Genomic DNA, 26,507 nt, shown 5'->3' with positions numbered 1-26,507 from the left:
TTATATATATATATGTATATGAAATAATCACAATTGTTAGTTACTGAGAAATAGCCATACTATTTTTAATTGTGGTGGAACCAGACAAGATCTCCACCAGCAGTGGGTATTGGTTCCTTTCAGTCCATCTCTGCCAACACAGATTGTTCCGACTTCTTCTGATATGTGCCATTCTCACTGGAGTGAGATTTTATATCATTATGCATTGATTTGGATTTCCCAATTAATAAACTATGATGCACCTTTTTAATGTGCTTGTTGGCCTTCCATTAGTGTTCCTCAGAGAAGCCCCTGCTCATTTCCACCACCCAGGTTTTTTTTTTTTTGCTTTTTTTTTTTTTTTTTGCTTTTTTGCGTCACACCTGGCGATGCACATGGGTTACTCCTGGCTCTGCACTCAGGAATTACCCCTGGCCGTGCTCAGGGGACCATATGGGATGCTGGGATTTGAACCCGGGTTGGCCGTGTGCAAGGCAAACGCCCTACCTGCTGTGCTATCTCTCCAGCCCCTCCACCACCCAGTTTTTGATAAGGTTTTGGGAATATTTATTTTTGGTTGACCTTTGTGAGCATTTCTAATATCCTGGATATCAACCTCTTATTAAATGTGTTGAATGCGAATATTTTTCTTATTCAGCTAGCTGTCTCTTTGTTTTAGCCCATGTGTCTTTTGCATACCAAAACTCTTTAATTTGATGTAGTCTCATTTTTTTCCATTCTGTTGCTTTTACCAGTGGTATCATATCATTGCAGATATCTTTGAGGTCTAAAACTGGAGTGTCCTTCATATATATCTATATCTATATCTATATCTATATATATTTGCTTTTTGGGTCACACCCAGCGATGCTCAGGGGTTACTCCTGGCTTTGCACTCAGGAATTACTCCTGACGGTGCTTGGGGGACCATATGGGATGCCGGGGATCAAACCCGGCTTGGCCGCGTGCAAGGCAAATGCCCTACCCGCTGTGCTATTACTCTGGCCCCCTGAAGTGTCCTTCCTATAATTTCCTCAACGTTCTTTAGAGATCCGGTCTGATCTCCATGTCTTTGATATATTTTGAGTTGACTTTTGTTTATGAGTCAGCTTTGATTTTTATTTGTGGTTATCCAGTTTTCACACCACCATTTGTTGAAGAGACTGTCTTTACTCCTATTTCACATTTTCAGCTCCTTTATAAAAGAAGTCCATAGATATGGGGACTTGTCCTTGAATATTTGATTCTGAGCATTGGTCAAAGTCTATGGTTATTCTGGTACTGTGCTGTTTTGATCACTATAGCTTTATAGTATAGATTCTAGTTAGGTAAGGAGATACCAGCAACTTTTTTATTTTTCAGTATTACTTTGGCTGTTCAGGTCTTTCGTGGTTTCATACAAACTTAATAGCAGTTTTAAGTCCTTGAAGAATGTTCTCTGAATTTGAATGGGCATTGCATTGAATCTATATGGTATTTTGGGTATGATAATCATTTTGACAATATTTATTTTTCCAATTCATGGGAACAAAATATTTGTCTACTTCCCAATGTCTTATTTTATGTGTTTCTTAAGTGACTTAAATTTTTCATGGTCTGGTCCTCCCATCTCTTTTGCTAAGCTGAATGTTAGGTATTTGACGTTTTAGACACTATTTTGAATGGCAAAAACAAAGTTGTTTATGATTGGATTTCAGTCATATAATGTTTCCACACCCAACCCTTCACCTGTGTACATTTCCCACCACCAATGTGGCCAGTTTTCCACCACCTGCCTCTGTGGCAACAACTTCTGCTCTTTCTTCTTTTCCATCCTCCTCCACCTCCTCCTCCTCTTCCTTCTCTTTCTCCTCCTCCTCCTCCTCCTCCTCCTCCTCCTCCTCCTCCTCCTCCTCCTCCTCCTCCAACTTCTCCTTCTCATCCCCCTCCTCCTCCTCCTTCTCCTTCTCTTTAACTCTCTTTCTTTTTGGGCATTAAAGTTTCCAATACAGATACTGAAAGGTTATCATGTATATGTATTTACTGATTTTAAACACTCAGTACTTATAGTCCAGAGGGACCCTTTCTAACTATTATTGTCATAATGGTCCCTTCTCAATCCTACCTATACTTCTCGTTCTCTCTTGTACATACACACACACAGTTGTGACACACTTCCAACAATTGAGCAGTGCGACCAATTTCTGTATACAAACTTTGTAGCCAACATGTATGTTGTTGAACATATGTTGAATTTTGCTTTCTTTGATAGTTTTTGTTTATTCTGACCTTATGGCGCAAGTGAAGAGAATGACATGGACCTATAGGAATGTCTCTAATAGGAAATATCAGAGAAGCTCCTTTGTTAATATACTTCATTCTCTACAGTAAATCAAATGTAACTGAAAACTATCTGTTTTTAGTAGATATCTACAAGGGAGGGAAGGTTTCCCCATACACATTCAGATACCTGCAAATCTTCCTACATGAACTAAGGAGGGTGTAGACAGTGGAAGACACAGGTCTAATGCTTTGTTTCTAAAATATTGAAGAGAAAATATTATTAAAGAAAAAGTGAGTACACTCTTATGCCTACCTAAACATACTTTTGTATTTCGGACAAAGAACTTTTTTAATGCCCCTAGCATACATTTGGGTTGAGTCGTACAAATTTCCTGGGAAAATTACATTTTTCTGCCCCCCACCAAAACTTTGCTTCATGCCGTATGAAGTAAGCCAAAATGAAAACTGGAAAATGGGAAGTGAAATTAGAAGGCAAAAGTTGAGGGCAAAAGTAGATGGCAAAAGTGAAAATCTGGGTACCCTATTTAAGGGGTATACTGGGAGAGCGTCTTCAGAGAACCCAGACTCCAGGGTTCACCCCAAGCTCAGCTCAGCCAGACCAGCGCCTTCCTCCTGCTCCCAATGGCCCTCCTGCTGCCTCTGCTCATGGCCCTGGTGCCACTCAGCTGGGGCCCTGCTGGCTCTCTGGGCTGTGTCCTGCCTCACAGCCACGTCCTGGTCAGCAGGAGGAACCTGGAGCTGCTGGGCCAGATGAGGAGAGTGTCCCCGTTGTCCTGTCTGCGGGACAGAAGAGACTTCGGCTTCCCCTGGGAGGCGGTGGCCGACGGCCAGTTGCAGAAGGCCCCGGCCCTGTCTGCGCTGCACGAGATGCTCCAGCAGCTCTTGCAGCTCTTGCTGAGAGAGGGCTCGGCGGCCGCCTGGAGCCCGGCCCTCCTGGAGCCGCTGCGCACGGGGCTGCACCGGCAGCTGGAAGACCTGGACTCGTGTTTGGTGCAGCTGAGTGCAGACGAGGGCTCTGCCCCTGGCCTCTGGGGCTCCACCGTGGCCATGAAGAGGTACTTCCGGGGCATCGCTCGCTACCTGCGAGAGAAGAAATACAGCGAGTGTGCGTGGGAGGTGGTCAGATTGGAAATCATGAGATCCCTGACGCTCTCGGCAGCCTTGCAAGGAAGGTGGAGCATTAAGGATGAAGACCTGGAGTCATCGGGAACTGCACCTCAATCAGGAACATGACACCGCACTGTTGCGCATGTCTATGGACATTTGAAAAGATTTTCACATCAATTTTCATCACAAAATTTTTTGGAATGATTCAGCTAGTACTTTATCTATGTTATTAGTTGAATATGTGTTAAAAAAATTTAACCTCAGGGAGGTTCCTCAGAGAAGATCACCCAGATTTTATTTATGTATTTATTCTTTATTTTATTCTCAATCTGACCATATTTATAGTCATTTTTATATAGTAGATTTTGTCATTATGAAGCATTAAAATTTGGAATATTATTTCACCTATGATAGTGTTATTTATTAAATTCTCAAGGAGAAGCTACCTGAATTTCAACTACGTGTGTCCTTACTCCTGGTTTTGTGCTCAGGGATCAGTCCTGGTGGTGCTCCCGTGAACCACACAGGGTGCCCTGGATAGAATCTCAATTGAGTGCATGCAAAGCAACTGTCTTAAATGCTCAGCCATCTCTCCAGCTGAGTGTTCTTTTTAAGAACTTAAATCCTTTTGCGTTTTAATAAAATCACTCCAGAAAAGGAGTAGTCCACCTCTTGTCAATATCTTTCAAAATTTGGGGTTCCATGGGATTCAAGGTATTTTGGAAAATATGAGAAATGTTACCCTTATGTTGGAGATGAAACTGATTTGTACTCAGTCTTCAGCCATGGTAGGTGAGATTTGTGTAAGGGGTGGTCTCCTAGAGGGAAGTGGGAAGGGCGAATGCTCTTTATTGGCAGATCCGGAGACCTGGCAGGCACTCTTTCTTCCACCCTCTCCTGGAATAATTTACTCAATCCATCTCCATTTCTCCTTCCACACTCCCTCTGCCCTACTACCCATGCACACCGGCATGTCTGATCTCTTGTGGTTTCTAGCTTCAAGGTTTCTATTTGGCAAAATCAGAGAGAGAATGTAGTGAAAATGGAACACTACATTTTTTTTTTTCAAAATGTCAAAAACAGGTTTTGGGGGGTGAATATTCTGTGGTATTTTGGTGACCTGACAAAATGCTGCTGCAAAAATGAAATGGATGCAAGTCCAGAGGGAGAAGGCAGGAAGTGCACAGGGCCAGCTGCAAAGGCTGAAAGCAGACTTGGTTCTGCTTTGTTTCTTCTTACTTCACCTCTCCATAACATTCTTCCTTACCCGCTGTCCTATTGATCTGGCACCTGAAATAAATTATTTAAAGAAAGTATGTAGGTCATAAGGTAAAACATGGCAAAGAAGAAGAGTCATTTTGAAAATATGATCAGTAAGTTTGCTTCTATTATAACCCAAAAATTTACAATGAAAATGTGTTTTAAGTCAGGCTGGAGTGACTATGCAGTGGACAGGGTGCTTGGATGCTGTGGCCAGTGTTCAATCCCAGCACCACAAATGACACCCCCAAGCCTTACCAGGAGTCATCCCCCAGTCTCCAGCCAGGAGTAAGCTCTGAACACTGCCAGGTGGTCCCAAATTAAAACCAACAAACACCAAAAGTAGATTCCTCTGAACAACTATTCCAGTGACCTGAAATCAAATATAAATGACACGAAATTTTCCCTTGAGGCAATAGAAAATATCCAACATATGAAATCTCTTAGGAGAAAACAGTAAACTTGAAAATATTTAAAAAAAAACTGGCTACCACTAAATAGCAAATAATTTCATAATTGAATAAGTCTAGACTTAAATATGAAATGTAATAATCAAAGCAAAATAATTTAAAGACTAGGTAAAAAATATTATTTAAAAATTATTCTTTATTGAATCACCATGAGATATAGTTATAAAGCTTTGGTGATAAGGTTCCCGTCATAGAATGTTCCAACACACACCCTTCCAGTGTACATTTTCCACTACCAATATTCCCCATATCACTCCTGCCCCCGCCTCCAGCCTGCCTTTATGGCAGTGGCAGGCACTTCTCTCTCTCTCTCTCTCTCTCTCTCTCTCTCTCTCTCTCTCTCTCTCTCTCTCACTCTCGCTCTCTCTCTCTCAACAAGAAGCATTAAATTGAATTTCGTATATTTTATTAACTTTAATTTACTTAACATAAATGTTATTAAAGCAAAAACCGCTTCAAGTTTCAACATCTAAATACAAAAAATTATATATTAGAAATCATTAAATGACATTCATACAATTTTAAAATTATAACTCATTAATGAAATTAGATGAAGAAGTCTAGTCCATCTTTGCTTTTTCAGCGTCTAGTATAGGCCGCAGTTAAACGCGGGTGGGAAAGTCCCGGGACTGTGCCAGGCAGCCGCCAGTCCCTGGGGTCGCGCCCGCCCTCACCCCGCGGGCATCCCGGGACCACAGGGCGCTGCAGCTGTGCCCGCGCCTTGGCTCACAATTCGCCCTCACGGCGCAGAAACGTCCGATTCGTTGCGAATCAACAACCACGCCAGGATCCTTAGCCTCCCCTCTCTCAAAAAACAAACAAACAAACAAACAAACAAACAAACAAACAAACAAACAAACAAACAAACCAACCAACCAAACAACCAAACCAAACCAAACCAAAACAAAACAACAAACAACCAAACCCAACAGTAGCCTAAAAACGCTTTTGCTAGCGTTTCCGGGTGAGAGTCAAGCACCGAATCACGAGAAGGGCAGCCGGGCAACCGTGGGCTCCTCTGCCCCGGGCGATGCGCCGGCGAAGGAGCTGCGGCGGCGGCCGCGGCGGCGCTGGGCTTCAGTGCACTATTAAAGCAGCCGGCCGGCCGCGATGTCCACTCAGTGACGCGCCTGGGCTGCTAACTTGGACCCGCGCCCAAACGCCCAGAAACGGCACCCGCGCGCCCTCTCGTGGCCATCCGCAGGATCCCGCTTCCAGGGATCCAGCCAAGAGAAAAAGCGCGGCCAGTAGAAGTCACCGTGCCAGCGCGCCCCCTCGAGGACGCTCAGGGAAGCACTGAAGCTCGCCATGGTTCCCAGGTACTTGCTGATGGCAGGAATGATGCTCTACCTCCTCCCTGCCTGCTCTCAAGAATGTTGCCAGGATCTGGGAAAGAGGGAAAAGAAGGAAATCGCTATGCTTCTGAGTCAACTGCAAAACACCCCGTCTTACTCATGCCTGAATGACAGAGCAAACTTCCAATTTCCTTGGAAGAGAGGCAATAGCAACCCAATCCAGAAGAGTCAAGGCATCTGTTTCTACCAACTGATGCTCCAGCACATCTTCATGCTCTTCAGCACTGAGCACAGTCTCACTGCCTGGAACCGCTGCGTCCTGGAGAAGCTACTCTCTAGTCTTCATCACAGCCTGGACCATCTAGAGCCCAGAGCACAGGGCAGCCCAGCTTGTCTCTCTTCGGGAATGAAAGAACTTGTGAGAAAGTACTTCCGAAGAATCAATCTCTATCTGAATCGAAAGAAATACAGTGCGTGTGCCTGGGAGATTGTCAGGGTGGAAATTCAAGCCTCCCTTTTCCTCATGAAACAATTATTGAAGAGAATATAGCACAACAGAAGAAGGGTGTTATTTGGCATTCTCAAATCAATTCAAATGCTGTTAAGGCCCCAAAGGAAAATAATATATGTATCATCAGGCAAATATTTGAGAGCCAAGAGGTGGCAATATATTAGAAATATATTGTCAACTATCTGTTAAAGAGAATAACATGATCAATTTTATTAAATAAATAATTTTATAACTATAAATTGTATTTAAGTTCTTGAGAATGTGGGTAGTAGGACTCATTCACTGTGCTCCCAAGGCACTCCCATTCCTCTGTGTTTATTTGTAAACTCTTTGTTTGTGCTCTGCTTCCCAAGCCTGTCTTTTTATCTCCAAGTCAGACTGTTTATTTGTAAATATTGCTTTAGTCTTCTCTCATGTCCTTTGCATACTTAATTCAGAGTAATGTCCTTTTTGTATTTCTTAACACAGGAAGACAGTTAATGCTATGCTTTTGTAAGTTGGGAGTTAACTGACAGAAAAATATTCACTCCCGGGTATCTGTTCTCTCAGCTTAAGCCTCAGTTGCCACCTTAACTCCTAGCACCTAAAAGCAGGTTCCCGATGAGGAACTGAATGGACCCAGGGCAAGCTGTGAGCTAACCTGGCATTGAACTAGGCCAGGCCAAAGCACTATAATACTTAACAATAAGTTAAGAGCATAGTCATGAACAAATTGTGTCATGATCTATAAAGTATCAACTAGATTAGGGCCCTGCTAGGGTTAGAAAAGATTAGTCTGGCCTGAGCACTGTAGTCTGAGATCTAAGTGAGATGTCCACGGGAGAGCCACCCTACAAGCTTAATGTATCTCTTACTGTGTCCATATAAAATATTGGACTAATTAGTTAATATTCCTAATTAAGATCAATGTGTAAATGGATATTGGACTAATGAAAGGAGAAGAAAACCCTAGGTGGCATTTCGTCCTTGAGCTGGATCCCCTGGGTGCAGGCAATCAGAAAGGACTTTGACATGTTGATTGTGCTACCCTACCTAGGTGTGGTTGCTACCCCCAGTGCTGGGAGTTGGGAGATACTAGAGAGAGACCAAGGTGGCGAGTCAGAGCGTGGAGAGACAAGCGAGAGAGACAGGAGGAGATATGGAATGAGGAGCTTAGTGAGATTGTAACAGACACATGGGGAAAATGAAATAAATGGCAACTGATCACTAGCTAGCCCGACCTTCATTTCCTCCCTCATCTGCCCATGGCATCGACCATCCTGGCACAAGACTATAGAACACAGGCGGTGAGAGAGAGCTGTGGGTTCCTAGTCTTTTAGTGATTACATCTCCACCTCCTCTCCACCACCACCTCCTTCTCCTCCTCCTCCTCCTCTTCCTCCTCCTCCTCCTCCTTCTTCTTGTTCTTCTTGTTCTTGTTCTTCTTGTTCTTGTTCTTCTTGTTCTTGTTCTTCTCCTTCTTCTTCTCCTTCTTCTTCTTCTTCTTCTTCTTCTTCTTCTTCTTCTTCTTCTTCTTCTTCTTCTTCTTCTTCTTCTTCTTCTTCTTCTTCTTCTTCTTCTTCTTCTTCTTCTTCTTCTTCTTCTTCTCCTTCTCCCCTTCTCCCCACTCCTCCTCCTCCTAATTCTCCTCCTCCTCCTCCTCTTCATCCTTTCTCCTCCTCCTTCTTCTTTTTCTCCTCCTCCTCCTCCTCCTCTGTCTCCTCCTCTTGCTTCTATCTCTGTTTTTCTCTTTCCTTTTGGGCATTATGGTTTTCAATACAGATACCTAAAGGTTATCACATATATACCTTTATCAACTTTAAACACCCAGTGGTTCTTGTCCAGAATGATAATTTCTAACTATTATTGTTATACTGGTCCCTTCTCAATCTTAACTGCTTTTTCCCTCTATCCTGCATACAAAAATACACACATATTTATGAAAAGCTCCAGCCATTGACCAGTGCGACCAATTTCTGAATATAGCCAACATTTATGTTGTTGAATTTTGAAACATGTTGAATTTTGTTTTCTTGGATAGTTTCTGTTTATCCTGACCTTATGGCCCCAGTGAAGAGAACCACATGGACCCATAGGCATGTCTCTAATAGGGAAATATCAGAGAAGCTCCTTTGTTATATCACTCTCTACAGTAAATCAAATGTAAATGAAAAGTATATTTTTTTTTAGTAGATAATGGCAAGGGATGGCTGGTTTCCCCAAACACATACAGACACCAACAATTCTTCCTATCTCAACTAAGGAGTGAGTAGACAGTAGTAGACACAGGTCTAAAACTTTGTTTCTAAAATATTGAAGAAAATATATCACTAAAGAAAAAGTGAGCACACTCTTATGCCTAACTAAACACACTTTTGTCTTTCGGAGAAAGAACTTTTTCACTGGCTACTAAGCATACATTTGGATTGAGTCATACAAATTTCCTGGGAAAATTACATTTTTCTGCCCCCCCCCCCAAAGGTTTAAGACATTGTTTCATGCCACATGGAGAAAACTTAAATGAAAACCAGAAAATGGGAAGCAAAAGTAGAGGGCAAAAGTGAAAATCTGGGTACCCTATTTAAGGGGTATACTGGGAGAACAGCTTCAGAGAACCCAGACTCCAGGGTTCACCCCAAGCTCAGCTCAGCCAGACCAGCGCCTTCCTCCCGCTCCCAATGGCCCTCCTGCTGCCTCTGCTCATGGCCCTGGTGCCACTCAGCTGGGGCCCTGCTGGCTCTCTGGGCTGTGTCCTGCCTCACAACCACGTCCTGGTCAGCAGGAGGAACCTGGAGCTGCTGGGCCAGATGAGGAGAGTGTCCCCGTTGTCCTGTCTGCGGGACAGAAGAGACTTCGGCTTCCCCTGGGAGGCGGTGGCCGACGGCCAGTTGCAGAAGGCCCCGGCCCTGTCTGCGCTGCACGAGATGCTCCAGCAGCTCCTGCAGCTCTTGCTGAGAGAGGGCTCGGCGGCCGCCTGGAGCCCGGCCCTCCTGGAGCCGCTGCGCACGGGGCTGCACCGGCAGCTGGAAGACCTGGACTCGTGTTTGGTGCAGCTGAGTGCAGACGAGGGCTCTGCCCCTGGCCTCTGGGGCTCCACCGTGGCCATGAAGAGGTACTTCCGGGGCATCGCTCGCTACCTGTGAGAGAAGAAATACAGCGAGTGTGCGTGGGAGGTGGTCAGAGTGGAAATCATGAGATCCCTGACGCTCTCGGCAGCCTTGCAAGGAAGGTGGAGCATTAAGGATGAAGACCTGGCCTTTGCGGCCCCGCGCGAGATCGACCCCGGAGGCAACTGAACCACTTTGGACACGAGCGGCGCCCCCAAAATGCCTCCAAACTGTGTGCTGGGAGCTTCTGGCCCAGGCGCTGCCAGCGAGTGATGCAATTACCAAAAGAATTTTCCTTGGACTTCATATAGAAATCCAAAACCGCGCGGCTGCTATCGCAGCCGCGCAACCTAATATCTCTTAATTATCAGCAATGTGTAAATGTTCCTTTTTGGCAGGGCTTAACGTGGGGGGAAACTCCAAACAATAGTACTAAGTTTTTTGTTAAAGGGTAAAAGATTGTAGCGATAGAATTTTAGGCGGAATTTTCCCTGGACTTTATTTTATTTTATTTTTTATTTTTTTTGTGCTTTTTGGGTCACACCCAGCGATGCTCAGGGGTTACTCCTGGCTTTGCACTCAGGAATTGCTCCTGGCAGTGCTTGGGGGACCATATGGGATGCCGGGGATCGAACCCAGGTCGGCCGCGTGCAAGGCAAACGCCCTACCCGCTGTTCCCTGGACTTTATATAGAAACCCAAAACTGCGCGGCCGCGGCAGCCTAATGTCATCTAATCATCAGCAATATGAAATGGTTCCTTTGTAATGGGTTGGACTTTGGGGGGACCATAATAGGGTTAAAGTTTGTAGCGATGTGTAATTTCTGGCTGTACTTTCTCTGGACTTTATACAGAAATTCAAAGCCGTGAGGCTGCTACCATGGCCGCGCAACCTATTGTCATTTTATCATCACCAATATGAAATGGTTCCCTTTTATTATTATTATTTTTTAATGTTTTTATTTATTTATTTATTTATTTTTAATTTTTAAAAAATTTTTAATTAATTTATTTATTTATATTTAATTAGAGAATCACCGTGAGGGTACAGTTACAGATTTATACACTTTTGTGCTTATACTTCCCTCATACAAAGTTCGGGAACCCATGCCTTCACCAGTGCCCATTCTCCACCACCAGTAAACCCAGCCTCCCTCCCATCCTCCCCAATCCCATCTCCCCCCACCCACCCTGCCACTGTGGCAGGGCATTCCCTTCTGTTCTCTCTCTCTAATTAGCTGTTGTGGTTTGCAATAAAGGTGTTGAGTGGCCGCTGTGCTCAGACTCTAGCCCTCATTCAGCCCGCAACTCCCTTCCCCCACATGGCCTTCGACTACAATGTAGTTGGTGATCGCTTCTCTGAGTTGACCTTTCCCCGGAACGTGAGGCCAGCCTTGAAGCCATGGAGTCAACCTCCTGGTACTTATTTCTACAGTTCTTGGGTGTTAGTCTCCCACTCTGTTATTCTATATACCATAGATGAGTGCAATCTTTCTATGTCTGTCTCTCTCTTTCTGACTCATTTCACTCAGCATGAAACTTTTCATGCCCATCCACTTAACTACAAAATTCTTGACCTCCTTTTTTCTAACAGCTGCATAGTATTCCATTGTATAGATGTACCAAAGTTTCCTCAACCAGTCATCCTTTCTGGGGCATTCGGGTTTTTTCCAGATTCTGGCTATTGTAAACAGTGCTGCGATGAACATACATGTGCAGATGTTGTTTCGATTGTACTTTTTTGCCTCTCTGGGATATATTCCCAGCAGTGGTATTGCTGGGTCAAATGGGAATTCAATATCTAATTTTTTGAGAATCGTCCAAATTGTTTTCCAGAAGGGCTGAACCAGTCGGCATTCCCACCAGCAGTGAAGAAGGGTCCCTTTCTCCCCACATCCTCTCCAACAGCGGTTGCTTTTGTTCTTTTGGATGTGTGCTAGTCTCTGTGGTGTGAGGTGGTATCTCATGGTTGTTTTGATCTGCATCTCTCTGATGATTAGTGATGCAGAGCACTTTTTCATGTGCCTTTTGGCCATTCGTATTTCTTCCTTGGTAAAGTTTCTGTTCATTTCTTCGCCCCATTTTTTGATGGGGTTGGATGTTTTCTTCTTGTAGAGTTCAACCAGTGCTTTATATACCATTGATATCAACCCCTTGTCTGATGGGTATTGTGTAAATATCCTTTCCCATTCTGTGGATAGTCTTTGTATTCTGGTCACTGTATCTCTTGCGGTGCAGAAGCTTTTTAGTTTAATGTAGTCCCATTTGTTGATCTCTGTTTTTACTAGATTGCTTAGTTCCGTGTCACCTTTGAAGATACGTTTATCTTCAATATCGTGGAGGGTTTCGCCGACCTTGTCTTCAATGTAGAAATGGTTCCCTTTTAACGGGTCGGACTTTGGTGGGAAATCCTAACAAGAATAGTAAGTCTTTTGCTGAAATATTGAAGGCCACCAAAGTGGTAGCCATCTCTATAGACTGAACTAAGCCATATCCCCACGCTGGCTGAGAAGAAATATCCTTCTTTCTCGGGAAGAAACGCGGCGTGGCGTTAACCATAGTATGATGTCCATTAAGCTGACACGGACCTGGTGGCGTGGGAATCGGATACAAGGGAATAAATTATTATGTACTTGGAACAGCGGGACGCTGCTGGAATCTTGAGCCGGGGCCGATACCAGCGTATTACTTTTGGTTCCAGAAACTGCTTGCAGACATTCTACCAGACTATCAACTAAGCCAGAGCCCCATGCCGGCTGATGACGAGAAATAACCATCTCTTTTGGTTTGTTTTACCTTTGTCAGGCAGCGTGGTGATTACTAAACAGGCGTGATCTCGGTGGCGCGGGACGAGGGGGGAAAAAAATAGAAAAGTTATGTAACAAACAGCGGGACTTAATATCTCTACATTCTCAGCAATGGAGAGCCATCAAATGCTTCCTTGATAGTGGGACTGTCTTCTCTTTTTTGGGGGGAAACCCTAGCAACAATAGTGAATTATGTGTTGAAACATGGACTGTAACCAAGATAAAGCGTAAACGAAGTGAAACTTATCACTTACAAGGGCGGGGACTGGGGGGGCGGGAGGGGGCGGGAGGTATAATGGGGTGGTTGGTGATGGAATATGGGCACGGGTGAAGGGAAGGGTGTTTGAGTACTGTATAACTGACATAATCCTGAGAACTTTGTAATCCTCCACATGGTGATTCAATAAAATTTAAATTAAAAAAAAAAAAGGATGAAGACCTGGAGTCTTCGTGAACTGAATCTCAGTGAGGAACATACCAACGGAACTGTTGCGCATATCTAAGGACAGTTGAAGACACTCTTATGTCAACTTTAGTCACAGAATTTTGTATTTTAATTCAGTTAATTATTTGTCTGTAATAGTAATGAGAAATATGCTAAAACATTTAAATTATAGATTATTTGTCCAACAGAGAAACCACCCAAATATTTATATATTTATAATTATTTATTTTATTCTTGCATGTTTTATATTTATAGTTTTAATACACAGAATACCGCCTCACTTTGTTTTGAAATTTAGAATATAGATTCATATTTTCATTTATCTAAATTTGCATTTGCTTCATTACATTTCTATGGAATAGAATTGCTTAAATTTTATTTCTTTAAAAATAAATTTACTGGGGCTGGAGCTATAGCACAGTGGTTAGGGCGTTTGCTTTGCACATGGCTGAACCCGGTTCAATCTCTGCCATCCCATAAGGTTCCTGAGCACCGTCAGGAGTAATTCCTGAGTGCAGAGCCATGAGTAACCCCTATGCATTGCTGCTGTGACACAAAAATAAAAAAGATAAATTTACTAAATTTTCTCAATATATCTGTCTCAAATAGCATTTGTCTTAAGTCTTGTGAAACACATATGAGTTGATATTCACTGCCTGTTGAAATTCCATTTTGTGTGATTTAAGAAACCTTGGCAGAAGCCATCCATTTTCCTGATGTGCAAGACGAATCTGGTTTACACTCAGTTAGTTAGCGGCATTGCAGTGGTCGGTGCACACATGTCTGAGGAGTGACTTCTTATGCTTATGAAAACATCAGTCCAGAGGACCACATGAAGCTCTGCAATCATGTGGTTCTGCCCTGGGATGTGGCTAGACAGACTCCTTCTAGTTCGAAACTCCTGTCCTTTGTATTATATGGCCCAGAAACGATATTATAACCATCCAATGGCCCTTGGCAGATTAAAAGGATCCCACCCCTGTAGGGAGGTCAGGAACTACTCATTGGCTGCTTCGATCCAGGTGTTTCTTCACAGACACGCCCCGTCCTGCTTTACTGAATTAAAGTCTCCTGCAGGATCTCCACTCTCTCTGCTTTATCACCAGCGCTGCAAATGTTCATGACTCGTGTGATTTCTAATTTCAAGGTGTTTATCAGAACTGGAACTCACCAGAGAAGCAAAACAGAAAGCAGGTCTCTGTGTCTGAAACGTTGTAAAGGTGTGCATGGAGTGGGCTGGAGGAGGAACAACTGGAAATTGCTGCAACTCTTCAAATTCTCAAGAAGTGTTCTAGTCAATAGTATTAAGAATGATTTAATGCCAAAATGTCAGTTTCACAAATTTATCCCAAATAGCAACATCTGCCTGTGTAACTAAAACACATCCTCATCACCCCGTGGAAGGAAGATACTGGCATCCCTTCTAAATAACCAGATAGAGATGGCTTCAGATGAACCAGAGTGGTCATGGGACCATGACGCAGTGAATAGGACACTTGCTTTGCACCCTGCCAACCTGGGTAAGATCCCTCAGCAGCACATATGGTCTTTTGAGCCCCACCATGAATGATCCCTGAGCACAGAGTCTGGATGGATTGAACCCTGAGCACTGCTGGGTGTGCTTCCTGCCCCCTCCCAAAGAAGTTAGAGATGCCTGATATTGACAACTGTCAACCAGACTCTCTTGCAGTGAAATGTATGGTTGTTGGTGTAATTGCGGAGGAGAAGGATGTTATTATAATCTGCTATTATAATATATATAAACTGTTATTGTAACAGTTACTGGAGGTAGTGAGACAGAAATACTGTGTGTGTGTGTGTGAGAGAGAGAGAGAGGTGGGAAGGTTGAATTGAGGAATATTTTAGCAGGGTGAGGGATAAGTTGGATTTATTGGAGATTTTTAAAACATTCCTTCTCTGTTCAGTTTGGGCTTCTAATGTTTAACTCAGATAACCTACTCAATAAATTGTGGCTACTGGTGGTTTTGGTAATATTTTACTTCTATTTCTGTTCTTTTTTTCTTCTTTCCTCTACTATTTTTATGTTGACTGGTTAGGGATCAGGGAAAGGTTTGGCTGCCTTTCTGTCTCTTTCTTTGCATAATACTTTTCAAACAGCAGGATATTTCTATGTGGAGTTGTAGAAGATAAAGGTATGTTGCTTTATACATCTCTTATTATCTTGCTTTGTTACATAGAGAGGCCTGTAAATACGCATAAATATATATAGTGTATAATATAACCTAATCTTTTATCTTGCAATACTGATGTTTATATATACTGTGCAAAATATTTCTAGTCAGCTTGTTGCTGTCACTTCACTCTGATGCACTCAGAAGCCACACTTTGTTTTCTTCCCGAGACACATTAGCTAGAGAAGATCATGGTGGAGACCTGAGAGGCAGGCCAGGGTGAGGAAGAACTGAGCCCAGCCAGGATTTCTCACGCAGGATCTCTTGGTCTGTTACCCCACACAGATCCCATCCTGGCTCTGGATTTTAGGTGCCGAAGGCTCAAGTTACTGGGGTGCGAGAGCCAGGAGACATGGGGGCGGGGCTGTTCTTGGAAGCATAAATGTTACTACAATCAATGGCACCACTGGCCATTGGAGGCAGTTGAAGAGCCACTGCTGGCCTTCAGCCTGCCAATGGCACAGGGACAGTCAGGCACAGTAAGACAGGAGGGAGGGCCGTGCCAATGCTACTCATGTCTACACCAAACCAGCCGGCAGAGAAAAGCATCATGGTACCCATGCTAGGGACTTTGAAGTTCTTCACAACATCAAATACTGTGGCATTGTAGAGTTCAAGGACATGGAATTTAAGCAAGACAGTAAATATCTTTATACTGGTTCTTGATTGTGGTGGTCCTGGGGTGAGTAAGAACTGAGCTCAAGCCCGACTGAATAAGTCAAGTGTGTTGTATCTGTCCAAACTGTCCACACTGTGAAGTTCATGGTGGGTGGCTACACTTGAGGTTGCCTTTATCCAGATGCATTTTTTCATTGTTATTTATTTTTATTTCATTTTTACTTCCCCCTCTTTCTTTTCATGTTATAGTTGCTAATGTTGCTGCCATAAATAGGGATTGCATACATGCTGTGGTGCTCTCTGGGTCTTATACCAAGTTGTGGTGCTCACACACTTGGCCACAGTCTCACTGAGGTTTGCACTCCATTAGTTGTGGTGCTGGCACATGTACTCAGCAACAGATACTTTTTTTTTTCTTTTTGAGTCACACCCAGTGATGCTTGGGGGTTACTCCTGGCTCTGCACTCAGGAATTACTTCTGGTGGTGCTTGGGGGACCATATGGGATGATGGGGATTGAACCCAGGTCGGCCTCATGCAAGGCAAATGCCCTACCTGCTGTACTATGGCTCCAGCCCCACCAGATACTTTTAAAGGGAAGTTTCAGGATGGTTCATTGTTGGAGGAAGCAATCAGAACCTGACATCACAAATTTTATGGAGACAGAAAAGAAAGGCTCATGTAACGTACCATGAGCAGACTCCCTAAACTCTGTGTTTAGAAACTACTGCTAGTTCAGCAGAGAGTTCGACAAAGGGAATCATTCTCTCAAAGATGAGTGTGCAACAGTTCTGAGGAATGTTGTGGTGCATTTACTTGTAATGTAAGGCCAGAGGGAAAGTGTAGGGGTTAAGCATGGTTTGATCTTTGGCATTGCATGATGCCACTCTGGAAGCAACCCCTGAGAACAAAGCAAGAAGCAGTCACTGAGCACTTCCTAGGTGTTGTCTGAACCATTCTCGCCTCCTGACCCCACCTCACTCCACTGCCTCACAATGTCAGGGAACGGGCTTGCTAAATCTAAAACAAATGGAAGTCATGTTTTGTTTTTTCGGTCCATTTGGAGAACAACATGGAATTTGGGGGATCAAACTCAGGTTGACCTGAAGAATATATTACTTTAATCTACAATGTATTACTCATAGTTCTCCAGAAAACCAGAATTTGTGTGTATATAAGTGTCCATCTGTACATACTTCTAGAGAACAAAAAATAGGAGAGAAGAAAAGAGAGAGAGAGATAGAGAGTGATGGAGAGAGTGGGCATGCAATATCCTTTACTGAGCTGCACTGAAACCATTTTTCACTGTCACTGTATCACTGTCATCCCGTCAATTTACTCGAGCGGGCACCAGTAACATCTCTATTACACTCAGCCCTAAGATTTTAGCATTTTTAGCGAGGGTAATTCTTTAATAGATCAGGATTGTTATTTTCTACACTTATTTCAATTTCCCCCATTTTTTTCAGCACCTCTTCCAGTTATGAGCTGTAGATAATGTCACATAATTTCAACACCTCTTCTGAATTTTTACAGTGATTATTAAACATATTCATATGCAGTTATTCAAGTCTCCATCCAGTGAGAAATTTCTGTTTGAATGAGATTCAGTGTGGAAGAAAATCTGAGTCTCAATTTATGTCTCTCTTTAAATTTAATGAAGAGTTCTTAGAAGTTTGATCCTCTAAGAATCAAAAAGTATTTTTGCCCTTTTGAAATCAAAGTGAACTGAAAGTCAACTAAAATAGAAGTGGCTTCACCTTCTGCAATTCCCTTTTTGGGGCAAATGCATTTGACTGACTTTCCTATTGATTTCTCTATTGAGGGGCTTTGGGCATTGAACCCAGGTCTCCAATCTGCAAAGTGCAACACGAGGTGCGTATGGTCTTGTTAGCAAGCTCACATTATGCCTGTTGGTCATTTATAGGCATTCTTTGAGAAAATGTCTGTTTATTTTAAAAGTGAAGTTCATTGAGCTCTCTCTGACCTTAAAGAAAATCTTCCAAATTTCTTTCTTAAAATATAGACTCCCAAATCATGCCAGGAATGATCCCTGAGCACAGAGCTAGAAAGAAAATTTGGAGCACAGCTGTGCGTGGCCCCCAAAGCAAAAAAAAAAAATTGAGGTATCATGATTTACAGTAGCATTACTGTTCCAGGCTTGCAAGGCCACTTCACCTGAAACTACCACCAAAGTGCCAGTATTCTTTTTTCTTTTTGTTTTTTGGAGCCACACCTGGTGGGATAAGGGCTCACTCCAGGTAGGGCTCTAGGGAATGTAAAGGGTGCTGCAGAACAAACCCAGGTGACTGCTTGTAAGGCATATACCCAATTTTGTATTTTAATATAATTTAAATGTGTATTTCCCTAGTCATTAGTAATATTAAGGAAATTTCCATAAATTCATTAGTCATTCATGTATTGCTTTTGAAAATTAATTTGTGAATATGGATTATTATTATTATTTTTTTTGCATTTTGGATCACACCAGTGGTGCTCAGGGGTTACTCCTGGCTCTGCACTCGGGAATCACTCCTGGCGGTACTTGGGGGACCATATGGGATGCTGGGAATCGAACCCGAATAGGCCACGTGCAAGGCAAATGCCCTCCCCACTGTGCTATTGCTCCAGTCCCTGTGAATGTGTTTTAAATATTTTGGATAATAATTTTTCTGAGATAAATGTGTTATATGTGGCTCCTGTATTTGGATCTGTAGAATGGAATCTTTTCTTGATTAGAAAGTTTAAATTACTTAATAAACTTAATATTTTGGATTGTTTTTGCTTTTGTTTTTGGGCCCCACCTGGCAATGCTCAGGGATTGCTCCTAGCTCTATGATCAGGAATTACTCTGGGTGAGCTCAGGGGACCATATGGGATGCCAGGGATTTAACCCAAGTCAGTACTGTGCAAGGCAAACATCCTTCCTGCTGTACTATTGCTCCAGCCCTGAAACCTAAATTGTCTGGAATTAAATTCACAGAAAAATGTGAAGACAATAGGGTGAATAATAATATACCCACTACCCTGTTTTCCACATTCACTTCGTAGGGAACGTTTGCCATTATGAACGAACCAATATTGTTACTTAGTTGCTAACTATAAGTCAGCTTTTTGTAGTTTGCTTATCTGATATTTTTCTTGTGATTATACTAAAGTTATGGGTTTTTGTAAAGGATGCAGAAGTGGAATTTTCATCATATCACGTTGAGGCATATATTATTAAGATAATTGATAAATGTTATTGTTAACATGTATCACTTGGTTAGGGTAGTAGTGTTTATCAGAATTAATTAATTATGTGTAGACTATTATCCTTTTTCTTTTATTTTCAAAGTTTGGATGGAAGTCACCATGCACAGACTATGTATTTCCCTTCTCGAGGACATAATATCTATTTAAAAATAACTTTACCCTAGAAATGTGTCTTTTCTTTTCAATTACTCCATTCAGTATCATATCAGCATCAGTATGAACTCATAGAATCAATAAGTAACTTTGGTTGAAATGTGCAGATCCAAGAGAATTCAGGTTAGCTGGTAAGGATGCAAATTGTATTTTATACAGTTGTGTGTGTATGTGTGTGTGTGTGCTGTCTTCACTTCCTTTCTTTTAAAGGAAAACATTTCATATTTTATCTAACAGCTCTTTTCTGGAATGCACCTGAACAAAGAGCTTTAATTTTAACCAGTAGAGGGCAGAATAACATTGCACTAGAATAACACTAGCATGTAATCAAAGAATTAATAATAAGGAAAACAGTCAAATAAACAAGAAACAAAGACCTTCTGTGAGTATGCCTGAGCACTTATTTTGGTAAGTTTAAGCAATAAATTCGATGATATATATATACACACACACACAGAGGTGGACTAGCTTAGTCACAGGGTATATATATTTATGTTTATCTTTCTAGATATTGCCAAACTTTAAAAATTTTAAAATAAATCATACTTGTGTTATCAGTTATCACACGGCAGTCTTTTTTTTTCAGTCTTATTTGTTTTGAGGCCATACCCGATTGTGCTCTGTGCATACTCCTGGCTCTGAGCTCTGGGATTTTTACAGCTTTTAGTATAAACTGTTTTAGTTTTAGTCATTCTGGTGAGTGTGCCATGGTAAGACAAATTTGGCTTTAATTTAATTTTGTGAGTACTATTATGTTAAAGTCCCTGTCTTCCAGGTTTATTGATCATTCCAATATCCTCCTCTATTTAAATTTTTACTTTCGCCAGGTGGCCTCACACGCTGGGGGAAAGTCATCCCAGATAGAGAAGGGAACACCAAGTAATATGTGACTCGAGATCCTGCACGGGAAGGGAGATGCGTGCTGAAAGTAGACTAGAGACTGAACAGGATGACCACTCAATACCCCTATTTCAGGCCACAACACCCAAAAGGAAAGAGAGATATCAAATTGGAATGCCTCTCCACAGAGGCGGGGTGGGGTGGGGGGATGGGACTGGGGGGTGAGAAGGATACTGGGTTCATTGGTGGTGGAGAATGGACACTGGTGGAGGGATGGGCTCTTAAACATTGCATGAGGAAAAAACAAGAACAAAAATGTGTGAATCTGTAACTGTACCCTCACTGTGACTCACTAATAAATAAATAAACAAACAAATAAATAAATAAATTTTTTTTACTTTCGCCATTTTGTTTCTTTTATTGTATACTTTCTCATTTTCACTGACACTGAAATATATGTTTTTAAGGATGTACAAGAAAACTACAGAATTAAATAAGGTAAAGATGCAAGTAAACTCACATAACCTTCTGAATTTTTCATCCAGGTCAACCTAACAGCATCACAGTGAACTTTGGGATTGCCATAGAATCCTTCTGAATCATTTCAAATGTCTCCTTAGTAGAGCACTGTGTTGGAGTCATATTCCAAAAGGAAGGGTTGTGGATAGACCTGTAATGAAAAGTTCCTTTCTTTAACATTTTTATTCCATGAGTTGCATTCTGGGAGTTCTGAATTCAAGTTAATTTTCTCTAAAGAGTTTCTCTTGTGATTGCACTAGAAACACGGGGCTGAGATATTGACTATTATTTATTCAGTAACAAATCGGCTGAAAACAACTTTGGAATCTTTGGAATAAACTATATAAGTGTCCTTTTTAGTGTAAATATTGTCTCTCAGGAGAAAAAAAACATCAATACCAAAAAGTGCAGAAACATTCGAGATCTAGATCATGCTAAGAAAAAAACAGTCTGTGCTTTACTCATCTACATTTACCATAAAAAAATAGTAGAGGCACAAGTGTCTGAGAATCATAACTTTACTTATTAATAAATTAATATTAATTTTATTTATTTAAAGAGAAACATACATTCAATGTCCTTCTTATGCATTAGCAGAAGTGATTTTTATTCAAAATTCTTTCCCTCCTTTGCCACTTATAGTGTATACTGCCCTCTGGTGGTACAAAGGCAGGAATTATCTTTAGCAGCTGTCTTTAGGAAATTGAAGACAAGACCTTTTTTTCTTGAGAAAAATAGAAATAGAACGCAAAACTTAAGAATCAGTTTTAAACATGTGACTTAGAAGAAAAAATAGACGGACTTTGGTTTTAATGATTATTTAAAAAGAAATTTAATTATCTCATTTCTACTCTTTTTTCCTCAAATCCTTTCTTTTAAATTTTATTTTTTTAAATAAAGGTAACATTGCTTTTCACTTGTATATCCATCAACTGTCTACCATAGTCCATAGTCCCTCTTCTCCTGTTCTATTACCTTCCATCATACTCTTAATCTTAGTTCTGTGACCTGAGCCCATAAGTTTTAGTTCATATGATCGCTTGCTTTGCTTCTTTTTAGCCTAAACATGAGTGAGACTCAGTACTTGTCACTTAGCATGACTTCTTCAGTTATATCTATGTTCTTATAAAAGTAAGGTGATACTTTTTCCTTATATCTGCATAGTATTCAGCTATGTACATACACACATCTATCTATCACAATTTATTCATCAACTCATCTGTCTTTAGGCACTTGGGATGTTCTCAAATCTTGGCTATCAATAATAACACTGCAATAAGCATACATTTTTCTAATTAGCATTTTTGTGTTCTAGGAATGGACTTGCCTGATCACATGGTAAATACAGTTTTAATATTTTGAGAAAACTCCGTATTGTTTTTCATAGGGGTTGGACCAGTTTATCTTGCCACAAAGTATATGAAGTTTCTTTTTCTCTGCATCTTAAATCCTGCTTTTTAGAAATAAAGAGCCATCAGTTTTCACTGGTATGTCTATTTTTATTCTCTAACTTGCTTTTTTTTTTTTTTTTTTGCTTTTTGGGTCACACCTGGCGATGCACAGGGGTTACTCCTGGCTCTGCACTCAGGAATTACCCCTGGCCGTGCTCAGGGAACCATATGGAATGCTGGGATTTGAACCCGGGTCGGCCGCGTGCAAGGCAAATGCCCTACCCGCTGTGCTATCTCTCCAGCCCCTAACTTGCTTTTTTTTCAGCAACACTCAGCAAATTATGAAGAAACTTAAATGCAAAGAAACTTAAGTTTACCTATATACTTTATCTAAATAAATTTAATGCTATACAGTATTTTATAAAATCAAAAGATCAGTACTTAATCAAGTTGACATGACATAACTTATCCTTTATCCTTTCCATATGTAATTATATTTTACATATTATTATTCTTTATATTATGTAAACCTAGGGCTGCATTTGCTAGATCTATAATTCAATTTTTTTTCTTTTTGGGTCACATCCGGCAATGCACAGGGGTCACTCCTGGCTCTGCACTCAGGAATTACCCTGGCGGTGCTCAGGTGACCATATGGGATGGTGGGAATCGAACCCAGGTCGGCTGCGTCCAAGGCAAACGTCCTACCCATTGTGCTATCACTCCAGCCCCTCAATTTCTTTTGATTGACTTTTTTAAACCAAATTGACCATCAATCTTTGAAAATACTTCTATTATGTATGGTGGTCTGTTCTCACCTAAAGCATCGTTAAGACATCTTGTTTAGCTTAGTCACTAGGAAGATGGTTTATTAGGCATATATATCATGTCTACCTGTAGCTACTTCTGCAGTTATTTATTGACTTAGTATTTCTTATGGTTATGAGATGTTTTTTACTACGGCACCATGGCTATTCACAAAGTTATTCATAAACGAGTATCAGACATGTGCTGTTTTTGCACTAACCCCATTGTCCCACCAGTGTCCTGGGTTCCCTCCCACCCCTTAGCCTGCTTCCTTGACAGGCACATTTAAACAAAAAAAATCATGTATGTGTCAGTCAAAGATTAATTTTTGCAAAAGTATATGAAATGCAATTTATCCTCTTGTTGATGTCATAATCCAGAACAAACCTTTTAAAAAATCCATCTGAATGGGGACTAGAGAGAAGGCAGGCAGGGCAATAGCCTTGCTCATGGCAGACCTGGGTTCAATTCCCAGTATCCCATATGGTCCCTGGCTCCTGTTAGGAGTGATCTCAGAACACAGAGCCAAAAGTAACTCTGAGCACCGTTAGGTGTGCCCCAAATGTCTAAGTAAATAAGTAAGTAAATAAAAATCCATCTGGATTCTTCTCCCTGCTATTCCCTATAGCTGTTCTTCCTGCCTCTGTACTGGCAAAGCCTATAGATAGCCTCCTTTAGTCTCTCTTTAAATCCCTATAAACCTTTCAAACTGTCTGTATCTAAATGTAGAGTTGGCTTTTTCTTGGATCCCTACCACTGTTTTGTTAAGTCCACTTTTCTATAAAGACCACTCTGCATTTTTACCTGGAGATTGTCTCATTTTTGTATCACTTTCTATTCTTTACATATTTAAAACATAGCATGGAAAAAAGACCCTCAGACCAAGCAGAGACACACAATCTTCTTCCAATCTAAAGAGTTTTAAGTGGAAGATTGTTAATGTTCATTATTTTGCTCCTGTTAATATTCTCATCGCTAATGAATTTGTATATTGTTTGTATCATGTTTTTATATGAAAATATGAATAAAATTTATTTACTTTTATTGAGTCACCATGAGATATAGTTTCAAAGCTTTCATGATCAGGTTTCAGTCATACAATGTTCCAACACCCATCCCTCCATCAGTGTCCATTTCCCACTATCAATATACCCAGTATTCCTCCTGCTCTCTCTCTCTATGTCTCTCTGTCTCTCTCTCTCTCTCTCTCTCTCATTTTCTACTTTTAGGCATTATGGTTTGCAATACAGATACTGAGAGGCCATCCTATTTGGTCTCTGCCCACTTTCAGCACACATCTCCCATCCAAAGAGATCCCTTCCAATCATCATTGTCATAATGATCCGTTCTCTATCCCATCTGTCCTATTCCGCAGCCATTGAAGCAGGCTTCTAACCATGGACTGGAATTTTTAAACAAATAATTCTGATTCATACCTCCATTGAATGGCAGAGGGTGCTTGAGATCACTCTGGTAAGACCCCAGAAGGCAGAGTCTTGACCCCCTTCTCGTCAGAGGACATGGCCTGGGCCCCAGTTTCTGCTGCTTGATCTCTGCTCTTGATTCTCTGGGTAGCCCAGAAGCCGAGAAGTACCCCTTACTAACTCTGGAGCTAGTGAACCAGATTGCTCATGAGACCAGGGAAAACCAGCATACATCCAAATGAGGAAAGATGCTGGGTCTCCAGCTTTCTTTAGTTTTTCTTCTTTTCTTGAATTTTCACAAGCCTTTTTTCTTTCTTTCTTTTCCTTTTTGGGTCACTACAGGCAAAGTTCAAGGGTTACTTCTGGCTCTGCACTCAGGCGTTACTCCTGGCAGTGCTTGGAGGTTATATGGGATGCCAGGGATTGAACCTGGGTAGGTCGTGTGCAAGGCAAACGCCCTTCCTGCTGTACTATTGCTCCAGCCCCTTCCGCAAGCCTTCTGATGGAATAAAAGTTCTTTCTGATTTCCACCCTCCAACTTCCCCAACCCAGAGACTATATCCTTTTCTTTTACATAGAAACTCTTTCCTTTAAAGACCCTCTTATCTCCTAGTTTGGATTTTTTCCTGTTCAGGAGAAGAGACCTCTTCTCCCCCACTCTCCTTTCCTTGACACTTACAGTGCGGTTCATGTGCTGATGAGGTCTGGTCGGGAGCTTCTCCATCTGTGTCTCACCCACAACCACAGAGCTCCTCTATGCAGCAAGGTGGCCCACAGGCTGCTGGAGCTGCTTATGGAGAACAAACACAATACGTGGCCTTTTGCCAGTGATGAGCTAGCATCCATCAGACTCCGAGGGAATTGGAATCTTCCTTGTTTCTAGGCACAACTTTAATAGGATTCTCATTTGGCACAGAAACTCTAAGGTTGCTTTTTTCTTCAGATTTTAATCCTGAGTTTGAGCTTTGTCCCCGGAAAAAATGGGCTGGCTCAGGACTGGAACTCCAGTGGGGAGATTTGATATCCTCAAGATGTTTTTTTTTTGTTGTTGTTGTTGTTGGGTAAATGTTTCTGATCATTGGTTTATCTGATAGATTTAGGATCTGACACCATCACTGAATTGTCTACACCTAGTTAGGTGGTTATGTATTATATTTTTCTTTTTCCTCTTATGTTCTGTGAAACTCCTAGCTTGAGCCTAAACAGTGCTGCTTGGCATCCATCCTAGTAAGGGTTTGTGTCCAGGAACTTAAAATAGGCTCACAAGGATCCAGGTGCATAAAATGACAAGGAACATCCTAAGATTCACTCGAAGAGGACACTGCAGTCCACACCCTGGCTGAATGACTATATCTAATCCGACTTGGTTGTTACTGATTGTTGATAAGGCTATGTGATGTGACACCTAGGCCCAACCTGTGTACCCACTGAACAATATAAGAGAAGAGGATAGTGTTGCTTGTTCTCTTTTGATTTTTTTTAATTGTTGGTTTATTTCTGATGCCAGGTATTAGTTGTGTAAGAAAGCACAGGACACTTGGAGAGAGATGCTTTTGGGAGGAAATCTTCCTTCTGTAAACATACATTTCTTTCTGTGTATAAAGTCACTTGTGGCATTGATGGTTTGGTCCCAAGGGCCTTAAGGAACTTTGTGCCTAGAAATTAGATCATGAACCTGCAAGTGGACCCTCCAGAATCCTTTCTCTATGACTCTTGCTTATGCATCTTTGGAGATTATTTCCTGCTGAGTGCTACAGGTCAAACCACAAAATGTACCATTTCCTGTCTTTGCCATTCTAATTTTTATTCTGAAATTAAAATCACTCAGCCAGAAAGCATAATGGGGACATTTTATTCATTTAGCTCCTTCCACACTGTGTTCTCATTTGAGTCCCCTTCTAGGAGGTACAAAGGGGCCCCTTCAGGGTCTTTCATGTGTAATTCCACAATTTGCTCTGAAAACGCACCTATTTCTTGCTCAATTCTTTCACTCCACCCAATCCTTCTTCCCAAGGGCTTAGAGGAGAATAGAAAAACTGGATATGTGGAATAATATAGGTAAGAATT

General features: G+C 41.6%; 3 protein-coding genes across 3 annotated transcripts; all 3 read left to right on the top strand.

The window, feature by feature from the left end:
* Positions 1–2,883: 2,883 nt before the first annotated feature.
* Positions 2,884–3,495, top strand: LOC129401960 (interferon omega-1-like). The gene has a single exon (XM_055125516.1). It carries the CDS (start codon positions 2,884–2,886, stop codon positions 3,493–3,495), a length of 612 nt encoding a protein of 203 aa, XP_054981491.1.
* Positions 3,496–6,407: 2,912 nt separating this feature from the next.
* On the top strand, positions 6,408–6,944 carry LOC101550115 (interferon alpha-6-like). The gene has a single exon (XM_055125504.1). It carries the CDS (start codon positions 6,408–6,410, stop codon positions 6,942–6,944), a length of 537 nt encoding a protein of 178 aa, XP_054981479.1.
* A 2,618-nt stretch (positions 6,945–9,562) lies between these two features.
* On the top strand, positions 9,563–10,027 carry LOC129399829 (interferon omega-1-like). Its single transcript, XM_055121178.1, has one exon. It carries the CDS (start codon positions 9,563–9,565, stop codon positions 10,025–10,027), a length of 465 nt encoding a protein of 154 aa, XP_054977153.1.
* Positions 10,028–26,507: the final 16,480 nt, after the last annotated feature.

Source organism: Sorex araneus, chromosome 1 (assembly GCF_027595985.1).
Source record: "Sorex araneus isolate mSorAra2 chromosome 1, mSorAra2.pri, whole genome shotgun sequence".
Classification (NCBI taxonomy): domain Eukaryota; kingdom Metazoa; phylum Chordata; class Mammalia; order Eulipotyphla; family Soricidae; genus Sorex; species Sorex araneus.
Note: the sequence above shows the minus strand (reverse complement) of the source record. Positions and strands in the feature narration are given on the sequence as shown.